The 11,224-nt window shown below is 41.5% G+C and overlaps 2 protein-coding genes across 2 annotated transcripts; one reads left to right on the top strand and one right to left on the bottom strand.

The window, feature by feature from the left end:
* The first annotated feature begins 584 nt into the window (after positions 1-584).
* On the top strand, positions 585-2,928 carry LOC135487127 (uncharacterized). The gene is made up of 3 exons (XM_064770524.1): positions 585-840; positions 1,116-1,303; positions 2,294-2,928. Exons 1-3 carry the CDS (start codon positions 675-677, stop codon positions 2,405-2,407), a joined length of 468 nt encoding a protein of 155 aa, XP_064626594.1. The 5' UTR covers positions 585-674; the 3' UTR covers positions 2,408-2,928.
* Positions 1,279-3,449, bottom strand: LOC135487126 (putative nuclease HARBI1). Its single transcript, XM_064770523.1, has 3 exons — positions 3,402-3,449; positions 2,980-3,095; positions 1,279-2,241 (listed from the first exon to the last, which is right to left on the bottom strand). The coding sequence occupies exon 3, from the start codon at positions 2,158-2,160 to the stop codon at positions 1,402-1,404; it is 759 nt and encodes a 252-aa protein (XP_064626593.1). The 5' UTR covers positions 2,161-2,241; positions 2,980-3,095; positions 3,402-3,449; the 3' UTR covers positions 1,279-1,401.
* Positions 3,450-11,224: the final 7,775 nt, after the last annotated feature.

The raw sequence follows: 11,224 nt of genomic DNA, 5'->3' as shown, positions 1-11,224 counted from the left end.
AGAAGAAAAAGAAGATTTTATCTATTATTATTGTAAAAAGTATCAGTGAAAATAGGAAAAGGAGAAATCGATGGGATAATAGGAGGTTTTGGGCAAAATCGTGGATTATGAGAAGGTACAGCCTTGGCGCCTATAAAGATAAAGAGTCAAAATATGGCCCAACTATGTTGTTGACTGAATCACACGGGGAAATTTCTCCCCCACACTCCTTATATAAACAAAAAAATCCTTATATAAACAAAAGATGTCGTGGAGAAATAGAACAAGTCGGTAGTGCAGCCAGCAACTCCAACCAATCGGGCAAAGTATCAGTTACCTGGTCTGGATTCCTGTTATGAATTAAAATTCCAACTAAGTTGGTGAGAAGTCCCTCGTGTTCATTGCAGTGTCTGGTCCACAAACTTTTCTTTGCAAAGTAATTTGATACCGGGAGGTACTTTGCCAAGTGTTGGCCGCTGAGGGAGACTGCTCTATTCTCACCAAGCAATTTGTTTATCTTGGCCCGTTGTTGACAGGTGTGTTGGTATCTAAACTGAGTTGGTCAATGGTAATGACCTCAAAATAGGTCTGTTTCTGGTGTTTTGAGTGATACCAGACTGCATTCCTGTGTCTGAAGATGCTGTGTAGTGGGCATTTGGTCAGTAGTATCCTGTATATTGAATAGAAGAAGAGCTATGGCACATACTTTCAACATATCTACGGCAGAAACCTTCAAATTCATAGAGCTGGTACAGAATCGACCAGGGATATGGGATGTCACATCAAAAGAATACAAGAACAAGCATATCAAATCCCTAAATAAAATCGAAGTTGCAAGGGAAATGGGGGCTGAATGGACAGGTAAGTACCAACAAAGTATTTGGATTTTTATTGTTTATTTATATTTGTTAACATGTATACTAAGTATTTTAAAATACCTCACAACTTTAATAATCCGCCCATGCCATGCAGTTGAAAATAATGTTGGACACATGATTTTGCCATTTATTCAATAATTAATTTACAATAATAGGCCAACAGGAGCTATAAAATACATGTACCATAATGTTGGTCTTCATTATATTGAATGGTAATCATTTCAAACGTCTAATAGTTAGTACGTATTATCATTTCAGAGGAAGATGTCCAGGACAAATTCAATAACCTTCGAACTTATTATATGAAGTGTAGCGCAGATGTCATGAAAAGCAAGGCTAGCGGTGCCGGTGCCGATGATGTTTTGAAACCAAAATGGCAGTTTTATAATGCTCTAGATGCATTTCTGAAGATCAGCACAACCCCAAGGAAGACTGTTTCAAATTTGGTGAGTTCTGTTTTGACCAAGATTTTGTCTACCCGTCAGATTATGATATAGTTCATCATTCCAATGACTCAAATTAATGGAGTGCAGTGAGATTGACCCTAATCGCATATATTAGTATCAGTTTGTTTCAGTGTGTGCGACCACTGCCATGGTACTTGTCCATTTGTGTTGAAGTAATCCATGAACTCTTCACGCACCTCTCTTACTCCAAGTGATGATCGATTGGAGTCATTGGTTGGTAGATCCACAAGAATGTTATTGTGCTGGGTGGATCTCCATTCACCATCAATGACATCACCAGATTCATTTTCATAATCAATTTGGCCAGGACATGCATACCCCATTGATTTCGTTCGCAGGAAGTTGTGCAAAACACAAACGGCAAGAATTATGTGTTCAACTTTGTCTGGTTGGACACGGATTGCGGACTGAAAGACTTTGAATCTGTGAGCCATAATTCCAAAGACATTTTCGCTTATTCGCCTCGCTCGGGAAAGGCGATAGTTGAATATTCGGCGTTCATCAGTAAGCCCTCCTCCTGGAAATGGCTTCATCACATTTTCCTTTAAAGGAAATGCCTCGTCCCCGACCATCACAAATGGGACGTCTTGTTGCCTCATTGGAAGTGGACGAGATGGTGGAAGCCCTACTGTGTTAGTTTCCAGTGCTGCATTTAAGGAAGACTCGCGATAAACACCACCATCACTGACACGCCCGTTGCATCCTACATCGACGTATGTGAACTTGTAGTTCGCATCCACAACAGCGAGAAGGACGATGCTGAAAGTGGTATTGTAGTTGAAACAATAACTACCCCTGTTGTGTGGTGCCCTCATCACGATATGTTTCCCATCCATTGCTCCAATGCAATTCGGAAAGTCCCACAACTCCTTGAAATCATTGGCAATCGAAGTCCATTCATCTGGTGTGGAAGGAACCTGAAAAAGAGTTGTGTGGACTGATAAATAATGTGTGCATCTTCTATTTCAGCCAGCAATTGGGGAAGAGGATGGTGCCAGTCGCTCCAGCACACCTCCTGTTGCTCCAATGGGGACAGTAAGAAAAAGGAAGAGGAATGCAAGTCCGAAGATGACGCCCTTCTAGCTGCACTTGATGTAATGAAACAGCCAATACAGATCCTTGCTCAACCCGAAGCAGTACTTCCTGTTCAAGCAGATCAAAACGACCCAGACCATCTTTTTGCGATGCTGCTGAAATCACAGCTAAAGCAAGTGGCCGATGGCAAGAGGAAAGAAATGCTCAAACTTCGCATCCAGGAGCAGGTTATCGAGGCTCAATTTGAGTATACAGATACTCCACATCCAGTTCAATATCAACATCAGCCCCAATTTCAACCGAGGCCGATTTTTGCAAGTCATGCTCCTGTTAGGAGATCGATGCCTTCTACTGCTAGGACATCACCAGAATCTGACATAAGCAGCAACTCAGGTGGGGCCTGGAACTTAAGTTTGTCCTAAATTTACATTTGGTCATACATCATTACACTGTCATGACTGTTGATTATTCCAAATGATAATTGGACAGTTGCCAATACTCAATTCAATGTAGATCATGATTAATTTTTCAAGGTGATGTATTCCATGAAAATAATAAGCACCATGAACTATGGCATACCCGTAACTTTTTGGATTTACAGGGGGGTTATAAATACTCACTTGTAAATACTCTTCCTTCAGGGCCTCATATATAGCTTTACATACTTCTGGAATGATTTCGCCAATTGTCGATGCTCCTATCCTGTAGTGGAAATGCAAGCTTTGGAATGTTTCACCTGTAAAGAACAGATAAAAATTTTAATAAAGTTTGAGTTCAAAAGATATGTTTTCTTTGTAGTTTTATCAATTCAATATGTAATTATCAGTATTCATAGAGGCGTCTTTCATAGTCACTGACAGAATTATGCAACCTGGCAACATACCTTGACCCTGCCCCCCCCCCCAAAGTCTCCAAAAAATATTGAAGATTTGGGCCCTTTTGGTGTTCTGCCCCCCTGGACCAAAAAGTTAAATACGGCCCTGCGCATGCTCTGTACCCCTGTATACTAAATAATTTATCAAATAATTTATATAATATTTACCAGTTGCCAGATAGCGTATGGTTACAGCAAGCCTTTCCCCTGGACTGATTTCCTCCCTGATATGTGTTTTAATTTTTGTGATTCGGCCCTCCACTTTTTGCAGCAGTTCCGCAAAGCTTGGGACATCCATTCGTAAATGCCGCTTGAAATCATTAACATCTTCTTCCCTCAATTCCTGAACTAAAGTGCTATAAGCACCGAGTTCATATCTTCTGCTTATCCAGGGTTTGACCCAGCACTTCCTATTATCCCACCTTGTTCTTCTGCTCTGTCGTCTCGAAATATACGTAAAAAGAAATGTCGCAAATGCCCTTCTCTTCCTCTGGACAAGCACTGTCAGCATATCAACAGTAGCCATCTTTTTATTTTCCCTCCAGAATCATCAAGGTCAAGGGGATTTTGTTCTTGGGTAGCCCACCGCAGATGCATGGATTCAATTAAACTAGAGAGTTAGATGTTAGGGCTTGTGGTATTCGACTCGATGACTCGACGACGCGATGGCTCGATGACGCGATCGTTGCTATGGATTTTGCTAAAATACGGAATCCCATGATCCTGGTCTCCGGGCTACCGCTGCAACAGCAGAGGTTTTAGCTCGGCCTTCCCATACCCAGCTACGGTATGTAGAAGGATGTGCCCCCCCCCCCCCCAGCCATGGCCACTGAAGATTGGTCCCCGCGATTGATTTTGATATTTAAAGGACTCGCGGAAGTTTCATAGCATGCAAAATGACCGGAGATTTAATTGACAAACAAGCTTCTAGTGGCCAATGTCAGATGTCATGTGGTAGTCTGTCAACAATCGGAATTTCGCATATGTGCAGTTTTTTAGACTCAGTCACTCAGTCCCTCTTCCGCCCCTTGACATCTGCCCCCCCCCCCCCCCCAATACATCAGCCCCTATACATGCTTTCCGAAATTGGTGGCTTGCATTGGAACTAACTTTTTCCCCCTTGTCCGTCATTAAAGGCATCCAAGTGTGTTGGTCAACCATGACTATCTCCTTTGTCCCTCCACCACAGGCCTAGTTTCCCCTTATGACATCACTATTTCGGACACTCAGCGCCCCATTTCTGGAAAGGTGTATAGGACATTTAATATTGCCGTGCTGAACGGATATCCAGAGCCAACCTTGTCTCCAGGAACTCGCGTGTCATTTTAACATTGGAATTTCTGCTCGTAAAGAACCTGGGTAGGAGGTTGATCTGAACCAGCTATATTTAGGTGTATTCAGCTGTATTGACGGTAAGCTTGCATAGCAACATGGCGCATGGTTTTATCAAAAATGCGAACTTGTAGGAAACGAAAAATGGTCGGATTAGATACGGTGAAAACAGCTGGAAAGGGGTTGGTAATGATCGGTTCTTTTTTATTTTCCTCCACTTATGATTCTATGTATAAATTACAGTCCAGGCAGTGATATTCTTTAAAAAGATTCCAACTTGATCGCGTCATCGAGTCATCGCGTCGTCGAGTCATCGAGTCGAATACCACAAGCCAGATGTTAGTCTGTCTGTGCACTGTTTAGCAACATCTGTCTTCAATACTTGGTGACCTAGAACTTTAAACAGTGTGTAGTCTGTGTCCATTTTAGTGTTGGGTGCACACCTGACAATGAAGATCGCATGTTTCAAGCGATTTATCACAAACAAAAGATCAACTGGTCTGCAGCAGTTGTTGGCATAAGGCTTGCATGTCACAATTGATTTCACTGCAAGGTTTGCGCCCTGCTTTAAAGTTATGGGATGCAGCAGCGTGGTGCGTACATACCTGCATGGACATAAATGTTTGATTCCCAGTTGTCCCAATTCTGCTACACGCATGTGATCAAGAGGGAGACTCTTTTTGACAGTGCAGTGGAACCTCGCTTTTTGGTCGCCTCCTTATCAAGGACACCGTTCAGCTAGATATCTTTTTGACGCAATCTTAATCAGGGGTCACAGCGTTTTAAACCACTGGTTTTTGCAGTGCTTAAAGTACCATATCATGACTAGTTATCTAGCAGTCATGTCAGTCCAAATGGGAAGGAGAAGGTACTCCCCAAGGTTTTCCAAATACATGAATGTTATGATTTCTAAACTTTCCCTTACATCCAAAGAACTTCAGCCGTTGTTTTTCAGCCAACCGCTCCCATTGAGTCAGAAAAGCCAAACCAGTCTCTCCTTAAAAGGGTAAACCAAAGATATCAAGTTGCCTCTAAAAGCATTTTTTACTAAATGGTCTTGTCAGGTGTCTATCCCACATCGAACATCAACCTCTTGACTCCTCCAATGTCTACATCATACCCTGGGAAACCCGACAGATGGCACGCTTTTAAAAGTTAATCTGATAAAAATGGAACGCGCCACTCCGTCTTCTCTAGGGACTAGGTTTGCATGATCAACGTGAGCAAAGTAATAACTCAGGATGATAACAGGACGCCGTAGCGCTGTGCTCTACTTCATAACTCTAATAACATCGGTTGGATCGTCTTAGGGTCAGCGCCGATCGGCGACATTATGGGGAGTGCAGCTCACCGTCACTCGCCGACTAATTGCTTTAAAGAAAATTGGGTAATTCTGAAGATGCAGTCGAGATGTTTTTGCGGGAGGCTGGGGTTGCATTCATTTATGAAATCTGATAAGAGACACTTCATGTGCTTCCACACTAATGGTGGTCCTACAGTGATTAGGTTGGTTGCCCATTACTTAATTACATTTCTTTTAACTGAAATGATTCTAAGACAGTAAATTTCTTTTTAAGACAAATACACTCATTCTCAAAACCAATCAAGTTTCTTTTACATTAAGCATACTTTTCAGGACTGATTTAAGGATCAATATTGTGAAATTGTGACAGAAGATTATTGCAGAGGCTGACAGAGCGGTCCGTTGGGTTTGATTCCAGATCGACTCTCTTTGACAGCGCCGGTTTCCCACAGTGTCTCCTGGTCCCTACTACTTTACATTATAATTGCCTGATATTGTTTGTCGAGCTAATGACATCCTATTTTTTTATGATCAGCTCTCCACTCAGATTTGTTATTTCTATTTCATCAATGCAGGGGAAGGGGGGAAAAGGGCATCAGGCGTGAGTCCCCTTATTTGAAAGTTCTTTAAAATGGAACTGCCATTGCAAAATGTGACAAGCAAAATGTGACAACATTATTTTCCCTTAAACACCTTGGGATGTCACAATGCTTCCCATAATAGTCCTTGCAGATATTTTGACTCAAATCTTTCAAAAACAACCCCTAAATTATAATTTGTAACATTTGTTAGCCAAATTTCATTATCACAATGGAAATATGTATATTGCCCAGAAGAAGTATAAAATCATAAGGCATATTTGGACAAGAGTTATACCGTCAGCTAGCACATATAATGGAAAGTCTGACAGGTACCCCAATTCCCCCTTGCATTAAGGTAGATACCAGCGTATTTGTACACATAAACCCATCAAAAATAATCTGTACTATCACCCGTGCAAATATGCGCAGATGAAAGTTTAAATATCTGTAATGGCACTTAAGAAGCCGGACGATATGGGAGGTGACCATTGAGAGGGCATATGGTCAGCTCTCACAGGCACTTGGGATATATGGGTAGGCAAATATTGATGGGGAGTTGAGGCTACTCATACCAATGGTCTTTGGCTCCTGACATCTGTCCTGTGATACTTTCCTCTTATGTGTAAAAAGTGCTAGAGTACAAAATGTTTTACATATGTTTGTATTTGCAAGCTGTAATGTTTTGTTCCAGCATTTGCTTCATGCCTGGTTAGGCATTAGTTGGGATTATCATGTTATAGCCTAATGACATAGTTTTTTTGCGTGGGGAGATCCAAAAGAATCTTCTCTAGTGGTGTTTTTCAGTCTTGCTTGCTTGCACTCCTGACACAGACAACAGGAGTGTGACAAGTAAAGTGACCTGCTCATGATCACAAGTGATGTGCCTGCGTCTGGTGTTCAATCCGGATTACCAATCAACTACGGACCATCTCTACTATGCCAAATCAATAATCTGACAGAATATAAAAGTATATTCCAATTTTCGATAGATGCACTCTCACTTACAAATTCCTAGATCTGCTAGATCTAGATACCTTGGTTGTCAAAATGTCGACGAGGGGTTAACATGGACACGGACCTATCTCATTTCGCCTGAATGTCATGCCCGATAATGTGTATTTACATTGATTGATGACATCTTCCTATTAGAGATGCCTCCCTTTCAAGATGTCCTCGGGCAAGTTGCTTGTGTCGTTCATTTCCTGTCCCAAGGGGAATTTACATGAGAGTTTTATCTGGCGTTGGTCGAGAAAAAAGGTGTTTCATATCCAAGAGCAGGGTAACTTCAGGGCAAGTTGAACGGATTTGGTCTAGATTTTGCATATGGATAGCCCATGATTTTGTGGTAAACTTGAGTTGGGGCCGGTAGCAGAAGCCTAAAGCGGTATTCTTGAGGTCAGGACAGGTCCATCTTTGATGAAGACAGGTACTGCTTTTGACAGGTAACACAAGATTAACCCACTGTGTGCGGAAAAGTAACCTGAAATAGGGAACTCCCAATTCTCCCATGTAAAAGCTGTTCAATTCCACCACGGCATCGCAAGGAACAGCTTTGTAGCACGCCGAAGAAGGAAACTGGTACTCACACCACCAAAAGCGACCAATATACAATTGTGTATCTTGACATCTGTTTATTTCACAAGCCTCTTGAAAATACCAGCATCAACCGCCATGCCAAACTTTAAAGGGGTACACCGTTCCGAGTTACTGGTGGTCCAGAAAAGTAGAAATGCAGTCATACACAATGTCGTAGTGCAGTTATTATGCATAAGAATTTGCTGAAACTTGGCATATATAGTCTACACAAAGGCAATGCTGAAATTCATATTCAGTACATATTTATGCAATGGGAAATTTTCAAACTCAATTACAAATTTCAAATTAAGAAAACCGTGAGCCTTTAAAATACCTCATAGAAAATGTCATTCTACATCGTGTCATTTGATGACATTATACTCACGGTACTTAGAACGACTTTACCTATTTACACCATAAGGAGAGGCCAAATGATACTTTCTTCTGCAACTATAAGCAAAATCTAGGTCAAGTGTAGGGACTGAAGGGTTCTTGAACTTGTGCCTGTACTGTGCTGGACGGGTGACAAGAGCGTGGGGCTTCTTTTAAACACTTTCATATTCTGAAGCACTGACCTCAGCAGTTTAAAATTTCACACACATGTCTGTCCTATTATTTTATGACTGCAAGTACCTCATTGATATACATTACTGTCCAAAAGTAACATCCAGTGAATGCAACTTCATGATTCCTGAAACCACCTTGTCCGCCAATTTCAACACCACTGGTTTTCACATTAGACTCCAGACAGTAGGGCATCAGACTCCAGGTAGAGAAATCACCTTGAAATGCCTCAGTTATCTCTCAACAACAACACCCTTGTAGCTTGGCCGGTTTTTCATGAGGAATGTCCAGCAAACTCATTATACATCCGTAAACTGTGAAAGTACAAAGCGTCTTTCATTAGTTTTGCACCCGTGCGACTATTTTTATCGGAGTTGTCGGAATCATGGAAGCATTCAGACAACCCTGCTGGGTGATATCTTGGACATACATCTAATGCCTGATAATGCCTTTATTCACCCCGAGTAAAGGGGTAGCCATCTCGCCGAAGGAACTCTCGAAAATACCAGAAAAGAGTTATTTCAGGGATTTAGTTGCAATAAAATCAGATGCATCTTGTATCGAATTCAAGTGTTAAAATAAGAAAGAAACAGGTTCCGAATGGAGCAGGAGAGGATGGAATAAAATCGAGAAGTAACTAATTGGCATAATATTGATGGCCAGGTATGCGGAGATCAATCCTCCTGGCTTATGAGCCATCTTGTTCAATCGGTGGTAGTTGGTTTCATGGCGGTTACATTTTCCCTTACAAAGATAAAATTGCATCTTACAGTTGAAATTGCCAAATCAATCCAAGGTTAGCTATTTCATGCTCTTATTGCAGGCCTTGGGTCATTTCTAAAACATACTTGCTTATACCTTCTGATGATGAGGAGAAAGGCCTTTTTTGGGATGCCGGGAGATCAAAACTAACCAGGCCTGTGGGATGCACACCCTGATTTTAAAGGAATTTGGGATCGGCAGAGGATTGCCTCTCAGGGTTTTGCCAAAGTTGCTCATTAGGGAATTCGATTGCGCCCTTTTTAATAAAGGGACATCGTGTCAGGTATCCCATTTTCCCCCTCTTTAATGCCATCTGCTTTCAGTGTATATTATTCCCTTCTCTGACATTGTCACCAAAAGAACGTCAACACCAATTTGGTATACCATAGCAATACATCATCAAATGTACTTAACATGCAAGATTTAGATTGACAAATTTCATCTGGGTGATCAAATAGCAAATAGTTCCCATCTTCAACATCAAAACTAAGTTTGTAATGAAATGAATGACTTTGTCACTAATTAGGTGACAAGGCAGGATTCTGTGCTCAATTATTAAACTCATCAGTAGATTAATTAGAAGGCTGCCTTCGGTGCTGCGTTAACTTGTATCAATCCATCACCCAGCCTCGAGCAGCACAGGCAGGGGGTGGACTGATCAATTGGATTGTTCATGGAATTACTGGTTACTGTTATGACTTGCATCTCATGGTAATTCTGTGGTTTACATCAGATGGGAAGTGCTACATTGGTAATAGTGTAACTAGGTCATTAGGTCACCCAATGAAGTAACTAGGTCATTTAACGAGGTAACTAGGTCATCTAAAGAGGTAACTAGATCATCTTAAGAGGTAACTAGATCATTAGGTCATCTAATGAAGTAAACAGGTCATTGGGTAGTCAAATGGTCACTGTAACGACTTGTACTTTATGGTTTTACGATGGTTTACATCAGATGGGTGCCAGTGTCATGACTATTTGACAACATTGCAGAAGGTCAACCACAACCACATCCACCCCACCCACCCCTCCCACTAACACCTAAGACATTATTGACGATATTCAATTGCAGAAATATTACCTGGTGCGTTCAGCCACACATCACACACACCTCGAACTATAATATACACAACAAACATTCGCCAAAGGTAACATTTATCATCATTTTTTCTCAGAATCAACTACAGGTGGTGCTAAATAGTTAATCAGCGTGACTGTTTTTCCCCAGGGTTCGCCATTGATTCACTCTTCATCAGGATCCGGTAAATAGTATTAGTAATGTAGCTTATTTTATCGTTTCCCACTTGGTCATACAACGGAATATAAACAACGCCGATCGACAGGTTCAATCAGCGCATACCTTGACTCGAAAATACCTCCAAGGACGTAGCGCTATTCTGAGCGGAGTTCCGGGAACGTATTGATCAGCGAGAGAGATAAATAATCACGAAGCAGTCCCGGAACTGATATACTCTCAATAGATTTGAATGGCTCTGATGATGACAAACTGATCAACTCAAGAAGAGTTTGATCAGACACTGTCTATGTGTTCACGGGTGGTTCAGTGTGCAACATTTCAACTCAGAAATATTGGGCGCATGCGAAGGTTTCTGACAGAGGCTGCAACTAAACTTCTTGTTCACTCAACAGTAATATCCAGGTTGGACTACTGCAATAGTCTGCTTGTTGGCATTGACGATAAGGTGTTGAGTAAGTTGCAAAAAGTGCAAAATCTTGCTGCACGCATAGTTACAAGGTCACGTAAATCTGACCACATCACCCCAGTCCTTAGGTCTCTCCACTGGCTACCTGTTCTCCAGAGAATCCAATTCAAGGTTCTTCTACTAGTCTTTAAATCTCTGAAGGGACTTTCA

Source organism: Lineus longissimus, chromosome 4, assembly GCF_910592395.1.
Source record: "Lineus longissimus chromosome 4, tnLinLong1.2, whole genome shotgun sequence".
NCBI lineage: Eukaryota > Metazoa > Nemertea > Pilidiophora > Heteronemertea > Lineidae > Lineus > Lineus longissimus.
Note: the sequence above shows the minus strand (reverse complement) of the source record. Positions and strands in the feature narration are given on the sequence as shown.